Source organism: Apodemus sylvaticus, chromosome 10 (assembly GCF_947179515.1).
Source record: "Apodemus sylvaticus chromosome 10, mApoSyl1.1, whole genome shotgun sequence".
Taxonomy (NCBI): Eukaryota; Metazoa; Chordata; class Mammalia; order Rodentia; family Muridae; genus Apodemus; species Apodemus sylvaticus.
Window position 1 is genome coordinate 54,856,229 of NC_067481.1, and position 14,977 is coordinate 54,871,205.

At 49.2% G+C, this 14,977-nt stretch overlaps 1 protein-coding gene and 1 long non-coding RNA gene across 3 annotated transcripts; one reads left to right on the forward strand and one right to left on the reverse strand.

Annotated features, from left to right (window-relative positions):
• Positions 1-462: 462 nt before the first annotated feature.
• On the reverse strand, positions 463-6,863 carry LOC127694733 (uncharacterized). 2 transcript variants are annotated; one of them, XR_007979849.1, is made up of 4 exons: positions 6,235-6,863; positions 4,548-4,769; positions 4,244-4,394; positions 463-569 (listed from the first exon to the last, which is right to left on the reverse strand). It is a non-coding gene; the product is annotated as an uncharacterized LOC127694733 (long non-coding RNA). The 2 variants fall into 2 exon arrangements; XR_007979850.1 differs by lacking the exon at positions 6,235-6,863 and adding an exon at positions 5,685-5,922.
• A 486-nt stretch (positions 6,864-7,349) lies between these two features.
• Positions 7,350-13,560, forward strand: Atp1b2 (ATPase Na+/K+ transporting subunit beta 2). Its single transcript, XM_052196374.1, has 7 exons — positions 7,350-8,084; positions 9,816-9,944; positions 10,236-10,340; positions 10,441-10,646; positions 10,864-10,920; positions 11,706-11,804; positions 11,918-13,560. The coding sequence occupies exons 1-7, from the start codon at positions 7,973-7,975 to the stop codon at positions 12,080-12,082; spliced, it is 873 nt and encodes a 290-aa protein (XP_052052334.1). The 5' UTR covers positions 7,350-7,972; the 3' UTR covers positions 12,083-13,560.
• The last annotated feature ends 1,417 nt before the right edge of the window (positions 13,561-14,977 follow it).

The window sequence follows — 14,977 nt, forward strand, 5'->3', positions numbered from 1 at the left end:
CTATGTAGCCCTTGCTGGACTGGAACTTGCGATTGATATGTAGCCATGCTGACCTCACATGAAGTCACAAAAATTCTCCTGACTCTGCCACAGGAGTGAGTGAACCACTGTGCCCTTCCTTACTCAAGAAGAACTTGTAAACCAGACCCAGTGAGAATCCCAAGGGTCCAGCCTTTCTCTCTCTCTCTCTCTCTCTCTCTCTCTCTCTCTCTCTCTCTCTCGTGAGTATATAAAGTTTATTTTAAACTTATTTACTTATTTTTGTTGTATTGCCCATCCCACCTCCCACCCCACCCCCTGGCTGTCCTGAAACTCACTGTGTAAAACAGCCTGGCCTCAGATTCACAGAGATCCACCTGCCTCTGTTTTCCCAGTGCTGGGATCTAAGTCATGCTCCTCACCCCCACCTCCCCAAACCCCTCTCCCCGCCAGCCACCCCCGCCTCACCCCCCATCTTCCTCACCTCTTTTTAAGAAAGGATCTCAAGTATTCCAGGCTGGCTTCAAGCTTGATATGTAGTCAAGGAAGACCTTGAATTGCCTCCCAGCTTCTGCCTCCACTCTTGAGTGCTGTAATTACAGATGTGGGTTAACAAGTTAGTTTTGTGGGATACTAGAGAGAAACCCAGGGTTCCATGCACAGTAGGCAAGCACTCAACCAACCACCAAGCTACATCCTCAGCCCCAGCCACCCAGTAACCCAAAGCCCTGGGATCTCGCTCCCTGACCTACCACAGAGATCTCTTCCACAGAGATCAGCCAGGACCTCCTTGATGACTCCCGACTGAGGAGGTCCTAGCAAAGCCTCTTCCGTGGAAGGCACAGAGCACAAGCCCAGCCTTGTTTGCCCTAACTTTGTTCCTGTAGGCTCTCCTCCACACTGCCAGCACTGTTGGCAGAAGAGTCCTCAGCAAGCCTAGGGAGTCCAAATTCATTTGGATCTCTGTGGAAAGCCTCCGGACGCAGGCCCGCATCCCTGGTTTGTGTTCAGGGTCAACTTTGGCGACCTGTGGCATGTTCACTCAACGGATAGATATTTGTGTATCTACCATTGTTCTGGTTTCTGGACACTGAAGCCACACTGGTGGACAGTTACTGGGGCCACACTGGTGACATGGACACAGTCACAGTCCTTGCTGGTGTGGTTCTCACAGTATGGTGGGAAGGGAACAGTTAACCCATATAGGAAACAAATAATGCCAGCCAATGGAGGTGACTCATGCCTGAAAACTCAGTCTTTGGTAGGCAAAGGCAAAAGGACTAAGGCAAGGACAGCCTGGACCACAAAGACCCTGCCTAAAAACTCAAAACAATACTTCAGTTGGTAGCTTAGCACTTGGGGTTGGGGATGGGGTTCAGAAAGAGCAAAGGTTATCCTTAGCTAGGCTAACCTGGAGTATATGAGACCCTATCTCAAAAAATCAAACAAGGGGGCTAGAAAGATGGCTCGGAGGTTAAGAGCATTTGCTGGTTTCCCAGAGGATTGAGATTCATTTCTCAGCACCCACATGGTGGCTCACAACTGTCTGTGACTCCAGTCCCAAGGGATCCAACACCTCCTTTTAGCCTCTATGGATACTGCACACACTTGGTGCATAACCCTGCAGGAAAAAATATCTGTATACAATTATTTTTAAATTAAGGTTGGATGTGGTATGCATGCCTTTAACCCTACTACTTGGAAGGCAGAGGCAGGAGGATCCCTTGAGTTCAAGGCCAGTCTGGTCTAAACAGCGAGTTACAAGCCAGCCAGAGCTACATAGTGACATCTGTCTCAAACAAACAAACAAAACGAATAAAAACAACTCCCCTAAAATGCACCATTCCAAACAGTAACTATAAAGGGAGTAAAAGCCAAGAGTACAGGGAGGAAGGAAAGGCTGCACTGGGAGGGCATCAGTCAGGTGATCAGGAAAGGTCAGTGAAGTACAGGGGAGACCTGGGTAATGAGAAGTTGTCACTGCAGCATCTCAGGTGTTAGCCAGCAAGGAGTGATGGGGACTTGCAGGCACCCATCAAGGAGGGCTGTGTTCTGGGTGGTGGTAACTTCCTGACTTTGCGTGCTCAGACTGTCTTAGGGGCTGCTCTCCCTCCTCTCCCCTGTGCTCCCCCTCCTCTGCCTCTCTCCTGTGCTCTCCAGGACACTGTGCCCTCAACCTTTCTTCTGCAGCCTGCCCTAGATTCCAGGATTCCTGACCACAGTCCAACGCTGTCTACACTCTTTCATTAAGACTGACTTTGCTTTGACACAGACTTTGCCAAGCCCCCACCAAGGGCATCTACTGTGCCCGCTCAACATCCCTTGGCTTCTCCAACACCTCCCCACCTCCAAAAGAAAAGTTTCCAGGTTTGGCAGCACATCCTGAAGCCCTCAAGGCCTGGCCTACCCCACTCATTCCACCCTACCACCCTATCCACTGCCTCACTCTCTCCCTCCCTCCACCCCTGCCCTCTGTTCTCTCTCTCTCTCTCTCTCAACTAACATTTATTAGCTGCTGACAGGATGCTAAGCTCTGTGTTAGGTCATCCACAGAGATTCTAAGGATGAAGAAGACCTGATAATGTCTCTGTAGCCCCAGGGTGTAGAGAGAGAGAGAGATACTTATGTAAAATACTATTTAAAAGAAATAAACAAAAACTGCAACTTTTTTATTTTTATTTTTTTGAGACAGTGTTTCATGTTGCCCAAGCTGGCTTCCAACTCTGTGCAACTGAAGATGACCTGTGAATGCCTGATGCTCCTGCCTCCACCCTCTGAGTGCTGGAACTACAAGTGTCACCAGGGCAGATTTCAGCAGGGCCAGATGGCTGTGCCTCCTAGAGGAACACTCTACCAATTGAATTACAGATCTAGGCTGCAATATGCTTTCAACTCACCATGTAGTTGCTGGGATTTGAACTCAGGACCTTCGGAAGAGAAGTCAGTGCTCTTAACCACTGAGCCATCTCACCAGCCCTGCAATATGCTTTCTTTACGGGTTCTGCTTCTTCCCCACCCCCCTCCAGGCAGGGTTATACTATACAGTTTTGGCTGGACTGAGCTCACTATATAGATAACTCCATGCCCCACTTTATCTAGGACCGTGGGAGTGCTGAGAGAGTGCGCTGACATCACAGAGATGCATTCCCAGACCCTAATAGGGATAGCTAAAGGGAAAAACAAGTTCTGGTCCTGGAGCACACCTTTAATCCCAGCCCTTGGGAGGCAGAGGCAGGCAGATCTCTGAGTTCGAGGTTAGTGTGGTTTACAAATCGACCAGGACAGCCAGGGCTACACAGAGAAACCCTGTCTTGAAAAACCAAAGTAAATACAGGAAGGAAGGAAGGAAGGAAGGAAGGAAGGAAGGAAGGAAGGAAGGAAGGAAGGAAGGAAGCTTCGAAGGAAGGAAGAAAAACACAATCCCACAAACCAGTGATAGCTACAGAATACCATGGAACCTAGATATTAATTTCATCAAGGTATATCTGCTACAACAGATGAAAAGCATATGAAAAACACTCAAGATGTGAGACCTATTGTTTTCCTATTTAAGTCCCATTTTGTTCTTGGTGAGCAGATCTGAGGTTGCTAAGTCTGGAGAACAAGGGAAGGGAGGGGATGTCAGGGGGCTGAGCCTTGGGTAGACAGAGATGGAAGGGAGGTAGGTTGGGGAGGCTCCTCCGGTCATGTGATAAAAGGCCTGGTGTGTCCCGCTGAGAGTCTGGTGTGTCCGGCTCCATGTGGTCAGTGCAGAATGTTTCTCTTTTATCTAACTGTTTTGTTTTGTTTTAGTTGAGTTAAAATACAAGCAACATAGAAATCACCATCCTAACCATTGTCAAGTGTCATTTCATTAATATAAAGGACATTTACACGTTTACACAAACACCACCACTATCCAGACACAGAATTTTTTTTCAGTGCTAAGGAGCAATCTTAGCACCTCATGCATGCAAGGCAAGGGCTCTACCAGTGAGCTGTACCAGAAGCGTCCTTTCAGCTTGCAAAAGCTGAGCTTTCCTAGTCTGTCTTTGCAAAATTCCACTTCCTTTAACTCATTCATCCAAATCCTGGACTCAGGGCTGGATGGTACGGAGCTGCCCCCCAAGCATGGTTGGCAGTTTCATTCCTAGGGCTTACATAAAATGTGTGGAGCGAACTGACTCCCACAAATTGTATTCTGACTTCTACACACACACACACATACACACACACACAGGGTGTGGTAAAAAGGTTAAATAGGAGGGTATGAAGGAGCATAGACCTTTGACTGTGGACCATCTCTGCCTCTGGGACAACAAGGAGGGACAGTCATCTCTCTTCTTCCTCTCTGGAGATCCTGAATGGAGGCAGATTCCAGAAAAAGAGGTTTTTCTCCTCTTGCTCCTCTTTGGCTTGGGACTGAACCCCCGGCTCTGTACATAGAGGAAAACATCATGCCTATGAACTGTAGTCCCAGCCCCTCGGTCCATCACAGGCTCCTTTGGGTCTCCCCTTCTCTGCGTGTCTCCCTCTGAGTATGGGCTCCTCCCTCCCTCCCTCCCTCCGTCCCATCTACCCCTCCTTACCCACAGAAGACAGAAGAAAGGGAGCCACAGGCATCCTACTCAGCCACCTATCTCTAGTGCCCAGAAGGTGTTCACCCTCTCTTTTCTAAGAAAGTGAGCCTGGTGCCCAGGGTAGAAACTGAGACGAGAAGTCAAAGGCCACCATAGGCTGTATTTGTGTGTGTGTGTGTCCATTTTAGTGTTTTCCTTCCACTGGAGATCAAGTTGCTTTCCTGGGTTTTCCTGTGGAAGAAGGCATTCCATATTTAAGCTGAATTCAGCAACCAGCACTATCTTAAGATAAAGGCCTACTCTCAAAAAGCATAGAGTCTAGGGTAGGGGAGATAATTCAGTGGTAGAGTATTTGCCAATTATATTTAGGGCCCTGGGTTTAGGTCCCAGCAACGGGATGGGGGAGAGGAAGTTTACAATGTAATTGCATAGAGACAAAGCATACAAGTAAGTTCGTGGTCCACGTGCTCAAAAGAAAAACAAGGGCGAGGGTGCCGGCCTTGATCCCTTTCTTTGCCTTACCCCTGTTGTTTACTCATCCTACTTCTGAAATATGTCTTTAACTCATTCTCACATCTCCATCTTCTACCTTGATGTCCTTACTCAAGTCAGCTGCATCTCTCACCTAGAATTCTTACATGCTGTAATGTCTCCTAACTGGCCTTGCTTCTTGTGAACACACACACACACACACACACACACACACATGGACTTATGTGCTGTAAGGATAATATATCTAATATTTTATTTATTCTTTAGGAATATAATACATATACAATGTATTTTAATAATATCTACTCTCAAAAATCAAAAGATGGCTCAGTGGTTAAGAGCACCAACTGCTTTTCCGAAGTTCAAATCCCAGCAACCACATGATGGCACACAACCATCAGTAATGAGATCTGACACCCTCTTCTGGTGTGTCTGAAGATAGCTACAGTGTACTTAGATATAATATATAAATGTATAAATAATACATTCTTCTCCAACTCCAAGATGATGACACCCATCTTGATGTCTTTACATATATATTAAATAAATGGTGTATTTACATATATAATAAATAAATCTTTAAAAAAATGCTAGAATTACTTCCATGATACTTGGAGTAAAATTGGAATCGCAGTCAGACATAGTCATGCACACCTGTAATTTCAACAGGGGAAGGCAACCCTGGAGCTGGGTATGATGGTGCACATCTGCACTTCAGGAGTTGAAACAGGAGTTTGGTTCATCCTTGGCTACTTCAGACCAGTGTTCCATACCAGCCTGGGATAAATAAGATCCTGTCTCAAGAAAAAAAAAGCAGCCGGCAGTGGTGGTGCACGCCTGCAATCCCAGCACTCTGGGAGGCAGAGGCAGAGGCAGGCGGATTTCTGAGTTCAAGGCCAGCCCGGTGTACAGAGTGAGTTCTGGGACAGCCAGGGCTACACAGAGAAACCCTGTCTCGAAAAAACCAAATCCAAAAAAAAAAAAAAAAAAAAAAAAAAAAAGAAAGAAAGCAAAGCAAAGCAGGGTTGGGGATTTAGCTCAGTGGTAGAGAACTTGCCTAGGAAGCGCAAGGCCCTGGGTTTGGTCCTCGGCTCTAGGAAAACAAAACAAACAAACAAACAAACAAAACACATTACTATCACCACCAACAGTAATACAATATCACAATGGCATATTTTTTTTTAAAGATTTATTTATTTATTACCTGTAAGTACACTGTAGCTGTCTTCAGACACTCCAGAAGATAGCGTCAGAGCTTGTTATGGATGGTTGTGAGCCACCATGTGGTTGCTGGGATTTGAACTCAGGACCTTCAGAAGAGCAGTCAGTGCTCTTAACCGCTGAGCCATCTCTCCAGCCCCCCAGGCATATTTTTAAAAATTTAGAATTTGGGAGGCAGAGGCAGGAGCATCTCTTCAAAGCCAGCTTTGTGTACAGGATCCACATGGTAGAAAAAAAAGAACCAATCCCTACAAGAATGGGTCATCGTGTCCCTCTTCTTTTTAAGCGTGGCAATGTCCGTCTAAGGGATCCAGCTTCCTCAGAGCGGGGGCATCAGTTGTAGGAGCTCCAGCAAACAGGGACCAGAGATTAGACCAGTCGGCAGGGGTGGGGTGGGGGTGGGGCTTGGAGGTAGGACCTATGCAGACCTGGCTGTAGATCTAGCATCAGGGATACAAGGAAATTCTGGGGCCTCAGACAAGTTGCTAAGATGGCAGGGACCCTGGTCCTGGAGAACGGGTAGGTTGGACAAAGGAGTCAGTGGAACCAAGAAGGGTGTCCTGTGGTGGCTTCTATCCCTCTCCGTGTTCTAGTTTCTAGACTTTTTTTTTTTATTCGATATATTTTTTATTTACATTTCAAATGATTTCCCCTTTTCTGGCATAGTTTCTAGACTCTTTCTTGGTGTCTGGCGCTTTTATGTATTCCTCTCACATTTAGGCCTCTATTCCAGAGGCTTTCGAAGTAACTCTATCTTAGTCTCTTTTTAAATTCCCTGCCCCGCCCTCCCCCCCACACTTTTGAGTACGTATCAGCTTGTCTTTCGGTTTGAGCCTCTCAAGGGGTGATCTTTTCTTCAGCTCTTCCCAGACTCACCCTCTGTCTTCTTTTCCAACCTTGTTTCAGTTCTGTACCTGGGGTCTTGGGTAAGGAAGAGCTCTCGCTAGGACCAAAAGACGCACCAGGGGGCGTGTCCAAATCCTCTCTCATTTGCATATGTATGAGGTCTCCTGAGCGAGCAACGAAGAGGCGGGGTTCCTGGGGGGTGGGAGGGAAGGGGGCGGACACCCTCAGAGTCACTGAGTATAAAGACTGTGCGCAGGGACCGCGCTCCCCGCACTGCTGAGGAGCGGAGCCTCCGATTGGGGGGCCCCTATCCTTGCCTATCCGCCCCCCCACCCCCCCGCAACTGCTCGTCCCCGCCCCAGCTCCCACTGGCTGGGCCAACTGTGGAGTGGCTGTCGCCGTTTGTCGGAGGAGCCTTAATCGGCCACCTGCCGCGTTCCACAGCCTCTTTGCATCTCGGATTTCGGGGCGGCTCCCTCCCCCATCTTTCCCTGCTTCTTTGCACCCCGCTTTTTCTGCGTTTCGCTCGAATTTTGGAGCCGTCTGGTTTTGCACCCCTTTTTGTTTTGCTTCTAGGCGGTGTGTGGGGTGAAGGTACCTTGGCATCCCTTCCCCTGGTTATCTTTCCCTGTTTTGACCGCCCCCCCTTTCTATCGCAGTCGGGGGGGGCCTAGTCTTGGCGCACCTCCGCCGCACTGCCAGCAGACCACAGCGCGTGGCTGTGCACCCCGGAATTTGCAGCAGCTGCATATCTGTTTGGAGTCTCCCAAGCCTCGCTCCCGCGCGCTTTCGGTGCGTGGAAGGCTTCAGCGCGCGACGCCCCGGCTTCTCCGCAGCCCCCAGCAGCGCGCCGGGACTCGCCCCTTGCCTCCAAGATGGTCATCCAGAAAGAGAAGAAGAGCTGCGGGCAGGTGGTTGAGGAGTGGAAGGAGTTCGTGTGGAACCCGCGGACGCACCAGTTCATGGGGCGCACCGGGACCAGCTGGGGTACGCGGGGCTGGCGCGGGAAAGGTGGTAGCTGACCGCTCGGCGACGCCTTTGGGGCGCAGGGTCCCGCGGGCGTCGCCCCAGCTCCCCTGCCAGGTCCCTGGCGTCCAGCCCCCACTGTCGGGCTTTGGATCGGGAGGGGCCCGAATCAGCGGTCTAATCTCTCTGACTGGCCGCTGCGGAGGCGGAGAAAGTAGGTCACTGCCGCCTGCCCGCCCCCCGCGGAGCCCCCTCGGGCGGGGGGTCGCGGGCTCTGCGCGCGCGTGTCCGTGCCACGGCGCTCCCGCTCCGGCTCAGGCCCTGCGGCTGCACACGGTCATCATCCCTCTCCCCAAAGAGTGCCCTAACTCTCCCTCTGGCTCTCACTAGCTCGTTTATTTTTAGCTCTCACCCACCCCCTTGGACCCTGGGAACATTCATGAGGAGGCGGATCTGGCAGGAGGGTCTTGGGGGGGGGCGTTCTTAAACAGCGGAAGTTGTTTGTCTATATTCCACCATTGGGCATTTGGAATCCTCTGTGGCTGCTTTGTGGGTGGGGGGCTGCCTATACACAAAAATGCTATTTTTCCATGCTTGACTTTTTTTTTTTTAGATGTCAGAGGTGGAGGGAGAAATGGTCACTGTGATGAGATGAGATGGGTACATCCTCAGGCCAGGGGGGTTATATAGGACTCAGATGCCTCGGAGGAACTCCATACCCTTACCTCAGGGGTGTGCAAAGACTTTTATGTAGTCAGGGGCTGCTGATAGGTACCCGGTGAGGTAAGGGTGACAGTCTTACAAAAGACAGTGCCAAGCTGGAGAATTGCAGCACAAGGGATTCTGTGTGACATAAGTTACAACATATCCACATTGATTGGACACAGTCTTCATCAGACCACCCCCCTGAGGCTTAGGGGACCATGAAAGGAGGTGAATGCAGAAGGAACCAAAGACCCTGTGGGATGTGAAGGAGCAGTGGCTGAGAGCTTGGGATGCCTAGAAGCCTTCACAGAGGAACTGTGTCTTCTTAGGTGGAAAGACTGATAGCTCAGGGTGATTGGAACAGCGTGTCCTCACACGAGGCCTAGGAGAGGAGTCATGAGAGATGATATCCAGGGAAGGCTTCTAGGGGATACTGTCTTCTCCTTGACTCTGGCCAAGATCCTGTGTGAGTTAAAGGTGGGGTGACTGCTGGGCCATTTGCCCCTCATTTCAGGAGCTGCTTCCTCGGGGTAAGAAAGAGATAGACAGGCAGGCAGACGGGCAGACGGGCAGACAGATAGATCTTGCTACTTGAGTCCTCTGAGGTGATAAGAATTTGGCTGAGAATGTCGTCCAGCGCCAGGTTACAGATCCTTGTGCTAAGACAGCTCTGGGGGAGTTCCGGTACATCAGGGACAGACGCTGTACCTACTCAGGACCATGCATGGCTGAGAGACTAGAAATGTATTAGACGCAGAATGACACTGGCCTGTTCTTGGAGTTGTCACAACAACTACAGTTTAGGTCTCTTGAGGCCTCCAAAAGGTCAGACTTCACTGTGCCCCAGGAGGAGTCTGGGAGTCAGTGCTGGAGCTGGACCCTGCCTCCTGTTTCCTTTAGCTCCCAGGGGAAGGCCCTAAGATATCCTGTCGCTCCTTGGCCTGTCCCAGTACACAGCTTGAGAGGAAGAAGGATGAGGGGTTGGTGGACTGGGCGAGGCTTTATAAAGGAGATGTGGAAGCTGCTGACTCTGTTCCTCTACCCTAGCCTTCATCCTCCTCTTCTACCTCGTGTTCTATGGCTTCCTCACGGCCATGTTCACCCTCACCATGTGGGTAATGCTACAGACCGTCTCTGACCATACCCCCAAGTACCAGGACCGGCTGGCCACACCAGGTGAGAGGAGTCTCCCCTTACCTGCGTCTTCAAGGCCTCACAAGGAACTTACAGTTCTTTCCAGGAGTTTGGTGGGGAGTTCTTGAACTTGGCCTTCCTTCCCATGCCCTGCATCTGGGAGTCATGTGATCTGGAGAAGTGGCAGATGCCACAGGACCTTGCTCTCCCAGGGAGGCAATTTCAGATCTTTGCCCCCACCTGACCCTGGTGTCCTTCATACCTATCTGCTTCCCCTGACGTGTTCTCATCATCTTATATGTGACTCCCAATCTTCCCTCATCTTGGCTCTAGGCTTGATGATTCGACCCAAGACTGAGAACCTTGATGTCATTGTCAACATTAGTGACACCGAAAGCTGGGATCAGCATGTTCAGAAACTCAACAAGTTCTTGGAACGTGAGTGTGGGGCAAGTCTGGGACTTTGGGGGAAGGAATCCAGGACCTGGAAGTGAAACATCAGGCCCCTGACTCTCTCCATCTCCCTCCCACCTCCTAGCTTACAATGACTCCATCCAGGCTCAAAAGAATGACGTCTGCCGCCCTGGGCGATACTATGAGCAGCCCGATAATGGAGTTCTGAATTATCCAAAACGTGCCTGCCAGTTCAACCGGACCCAGCTGGGCAATTGCTCTGGCATTGAGGACCCTACCCATTATGGTTACAGCACCGGGCAGCCCTGTGTCTTCATCAAAATGAACCGGGTACCCATGACATTGGTCCCCAGGGAGGATGGAGGAGGGACTTGGGGCCACTATCTGTTAACTAATGTGTCCTTTCATTGGGGTTAATGGGCATTAAAGAGATTTTTGGTAGTTTGTTCTAAGAGGTGAGGCTATTCGAAGCTAAGCCCCGGAGCTGAAAGGCTGGACACCAAGATTTGGCAACTTCTTCTAAATCCACCCTCCCTCCTTTCTCTAGGTCATCAACTTCTATGCAGGGGCAAACCAGAGCATGAACGTTACCTGTGTTGGGAAGGTGAGTGTGTGGGCCCTCCCTACCTGCCCACCTGGTTATACTTCCTGGTTTCTGGCTGCTTTACCCATATCTCCCTATCTTTTTGTGCTTTCAGAGGCCCCAACACTATAGGGACAAGGGGGTAAGAGTGGGTTCCTCTGCAGTTTTAGCTCTGTGAGGCTCTTAGCCCTATTCCTTGTCTCTAGGATAGAGAACCTGCTCTTCTAGAGGCAAACCCATCCCTTCCTGCACGCTGGTTCCTTCCTTGTCAACCTTCTCTTACACCTCAGTTGTCTGTGTTTCTTCCACTCTCCCATCATGCCTTGTTTCTCAGTTCCCTTTAGAAGTCTGCTAGCTGCTGATCAGTTAGCAAGCACCCTTTGCTACAACTAGTTGTCCTTGGAGCTCCGTCCCCTACTCTGTCCTTTCTAGAAACTCTCCTCCTTCCTATTGAGCCTTGACTGTTTATTTGTTCTTTCTTGGCTCCAGAAACCAATTCCCAAGGATGGGGTAAGAACTTGGGGTTGATGGTAGAGTAGAAGGCCCCTACTGTGTTGTCAGCACCCTTAGAAGATCAAGTCTGATGGGAGACAGGTCACCCCTCTCTGGAGACATGCAGCTAGGAACATGTGTGCACGCGCACACACAAACGCACACACAGCTACCTAGCAGATGCACAGCTCAAAGAAAACAAATTTGACAGGGATAATTTGGGATGAAGGAGGTGCGAGGGAAGTCTTGTGAGCTCTTCCAGGTGCCTGCTGTTCCTAACATCTTCTCTCTTTAACCTTCCTGCATCCCCACAGAGAGATGAAGATGCTGAGAATCTTGGACACTTCATCATGTTCCCTGCCAACGGCAACATTGACCTGATGTACTTTCCCTACTATGGCAAAAAGTTCCATGTAAGTCCCACAGAGGAAGGTCCTTGATGGCGGCTCCTGAACGACAAAATGGGGTTCTTGGGAAAGAGGCCAAAGGTGCCAGAGGCTTAAGTCTTTTTCTTCTTCTGGCCTAGGTAAACTATACGCAGCCCTTGGTGGCTGTGAAGTTCCTGAATGTGACCCCCAATGTGGAGGTGAATGTAGAATGCCGAATCAACGCCGCCAATATTGCCACAGACGATGAGCGGGACAAGTTCGCTGGCCGTGTGGCCTTCAAACTCCGGATCAACAAAACCTGAGGCTCTCCACCCCCACCTACCCACACTTTCCTGTGGATGCTTCTGGAATGTCCTTGACCTTGCCTGATCCCTCCCTCACCCACCCCAAAGGTATTTTTTATAACAGAGCTATGACTTGTCTGAGCCTCACACCCTTTCTTCAACTTCTCTACCTAGCCTGATGTCCACACAGTTTCCAACATCTTCCAACCTTAGCTTAGCCAGAGACAGAGTCGGAGTTTTCTAGTTGAGGAGCTGGAGTCGTTACTCAGCGACAGAGAACTTGTCTAGCATGCACAAGGGCCTCTGCACTGCTGGAGTTCTTCTAGTTTGAGTTTATGAATGAGAAGCCCTTACAGCTCCTGTCTCAGTTCCGACTCCCATTCCCTGAGAACCAGCCACCTCGCCTCTACCCCTCATATCCCTCGCCCGGTTCAGCCTTTGCTTCCCAGGGGTGAATACTGTTTTTCTTCCCTGTACAATGCTCTAGCCGCTTTTCTTTTATCTCTTCACACTTCTGTCGCCATAGCCAGTATCTTGGTGGCTTTGACTTTTGGTTCCTTCAGCAGTTGTCCTCGCCTCTCCCTAGCCCTCTCTCTCTGAAAAGCTGCCATTTGTAGTTGAGTACAAGTTGGTTCTGTGGCCTTTTCTGTCCTTCCTGGTACATCCTGCTTCTCCCCCCAATTGTGACTCCAAAGGAGGACTGGAAGAGGAGTCTCTAATTCTTCTAGAAAATTCTCTAGTAAGCTTAGACTTTTAACTTCTTCCTAGTCCCTCCTGTCATCCAAAAGGCTCCCACTCAGGCGGGCTTGACCTGCTCTGAATATCCACTTTGTTTTTAACTGATGGCTCCCTTCCCCCACTGGCCTTCCCAGAATATCTTTCAAGTTCTCCTTCCCAGGGAACTCTGGGGGAGGGGCCGCTGTCTTGGCTCTATCCCCAGTGGCCACCTTGGAAACGTCAGCTGGCTGGGGGGACTCCCTAGGCCCAGATCTACCCACCCCCATCCTCTCTCTGGCTGCTCCTTGCAAGTTGCTAACTGGTCACTAAGGTCTTCCCTTTCTGCATGCCAGCCTGGAAGCTTCAGACCCCTCCTTCAGCTCAGCTCTGAATTTCTTTGACTCTGAATTCCTTCAAACTCTTTTGCCTTTAAAAAACAAACAAACAAACAAACAAACAACCCTACAACCTCTATAACGTCCCTAGAGTGTTAAGAAAGAGCCCCTTGCTCCGAGTTTTCATCCACCATAGCAGTATATTCCTCTGATCTCTCTGCTTCTCTTTATCCTTCTTAACCTCCTGTCCTCAAGTGGATCCTTCCCTCTTTTCTCTGGACCTGTGCCCCTTCCTTTGGGTACCCAGGTCTTCCTGCCCCTTCATCTTCCCGATGGTCTCCTTCTGCAGTTATTTAATGCCTGTGTCAGATCTACTGTAAAGAGAGGATAAAGTACAATAAAAGGAGAGCGATTATATATATATAAATGTATATCATACACAGAGCCCTGTGTGTGCTTGTCTTTTTCTGAGAATTTGGGAGAACTCTGAGAAACGATTGGAGGATGGATTTGGGTGATACCGGGTGGGTTACCCACACCTTGAGCTGGGTTTTCCTTTTGACCTCTGCCCTCCCGTGGCCAAGCATCAGTTCCCTTCCCTTTCAGCGCCATTAGGCTGATGCACACTGCGTTGAGGTTTATAAAGTGCCTCTGTGGATTTTAGGCACCATGAGTACATACGAAGGCAGCAGAGTCCGTGGCCCCAGTTTAACAGACACAAAAGAAGCAAATGAGAAACTGTCCCACAAGAGAGACCTGTGTGCTTCAAGGAAGGAAAGTGAACTGGTGATAGACAGTGGTCTATTGCCAGGGGTTCCAGGGGAATTCTCTTAGAGAAAGCACTTGAGCTGGGACTTCAGTTTAAGAGACCAGATTTGAAAATGCTTTGAGACAGATTCATCGACTAGATGAAGCTCATTCCAATATATCAAAACTAGGAACTGTAGGATTCTAATTTTTTTCTTTTGTATTTGAAACTTAAGGGCTTTCTGAGTTCTGGTGTGCATCACCATATCCAGCTAGGATCCTATTCAGGAGGATTGTAGTCATAGTTAATTTTTCTCCTGGGCCTTGAGTGTTTTATTTTGGCTTTCATGATGTTGAGCATGCATACATACATGTTATCGTTCTAAGCAAATCCTAAGGTCAATCAGTGCCAAAGCCAGCTGGCCTGGAACTCCTGACCCTCTGAGCTTTACTTCCTGAATACCGGGATTGCAGGTGTGCACCAGCTACTAACTTCAGTATTTATTAAAAACAAAAATTATGTATCTGCATGTGCATCTGAGTGTGGGTTTGTGTGCTTGTGGGTTTGTGTACATGGGTACACTGTCTGAGGAGGCCTGAGGTTTGGATCCCCTGGAGCTGGAATTACAGGCACTTGTGAGCTGGGTAAGAAGCACAGGTACTTTGTAACACCAGTATGCATTCTTTTTTTCTTTTTTAAAAGATTTTATTTAATATTATATCTAAGTACACTATAGCTGTCTTCAGACACACCAGAAGAGGGCATCAGATCTCATTATGGATGGTTGTGAGCCACCATGTGGGTGCTGGGATTTGAACGCATGACCTTCGGAAGAGCAGTCAATGCTCTTAACCGCTAAACCATCTCTCCAGCCCCATCCAGTATGCATTCTTAACCTCTGAGTCATCTCTCCAGACCTGGCCTAACTTTAATTTTTAGAGTATGCTTTGTGATATTTGACCATGGCAAACAGAGTTTCCTATCCCCTGCCCTTCAGTTTTTGATGTTGGGAACTGAACCCAAGACATTTTACATGCTATATTAAGTTGGACTATGTACCCAGCACTCACTCTTTCCTTAAATCCCTATTGGCTACTCAACCTGCCTGTAACT

Bases quoted from the DNA above. Each gene is read 5' to 3' on its own strand.
- Atp1b2 (XM_052196374.1), top strand. From the start codon at position 7,973: ATGGTCATCCAGAAAGAGAAGAAGAGCTGCGGGCAGGTGGTTGAGGAG. The intron at 10,647-10,863 runs GTACCCATGACA...TCCTTTCTCTAG, and splicing joins TCTTCATCAAAATGAACCGG to GTCATCAACTTCTATGCAGG. The intron at 11,805-11,917 runs GTAAGTCCCACA...CTTCTGGCCTAG, and splicing joins ACTATGGCAAAAAGTTCCAT to GTAAACTATACGCAGCCCTT.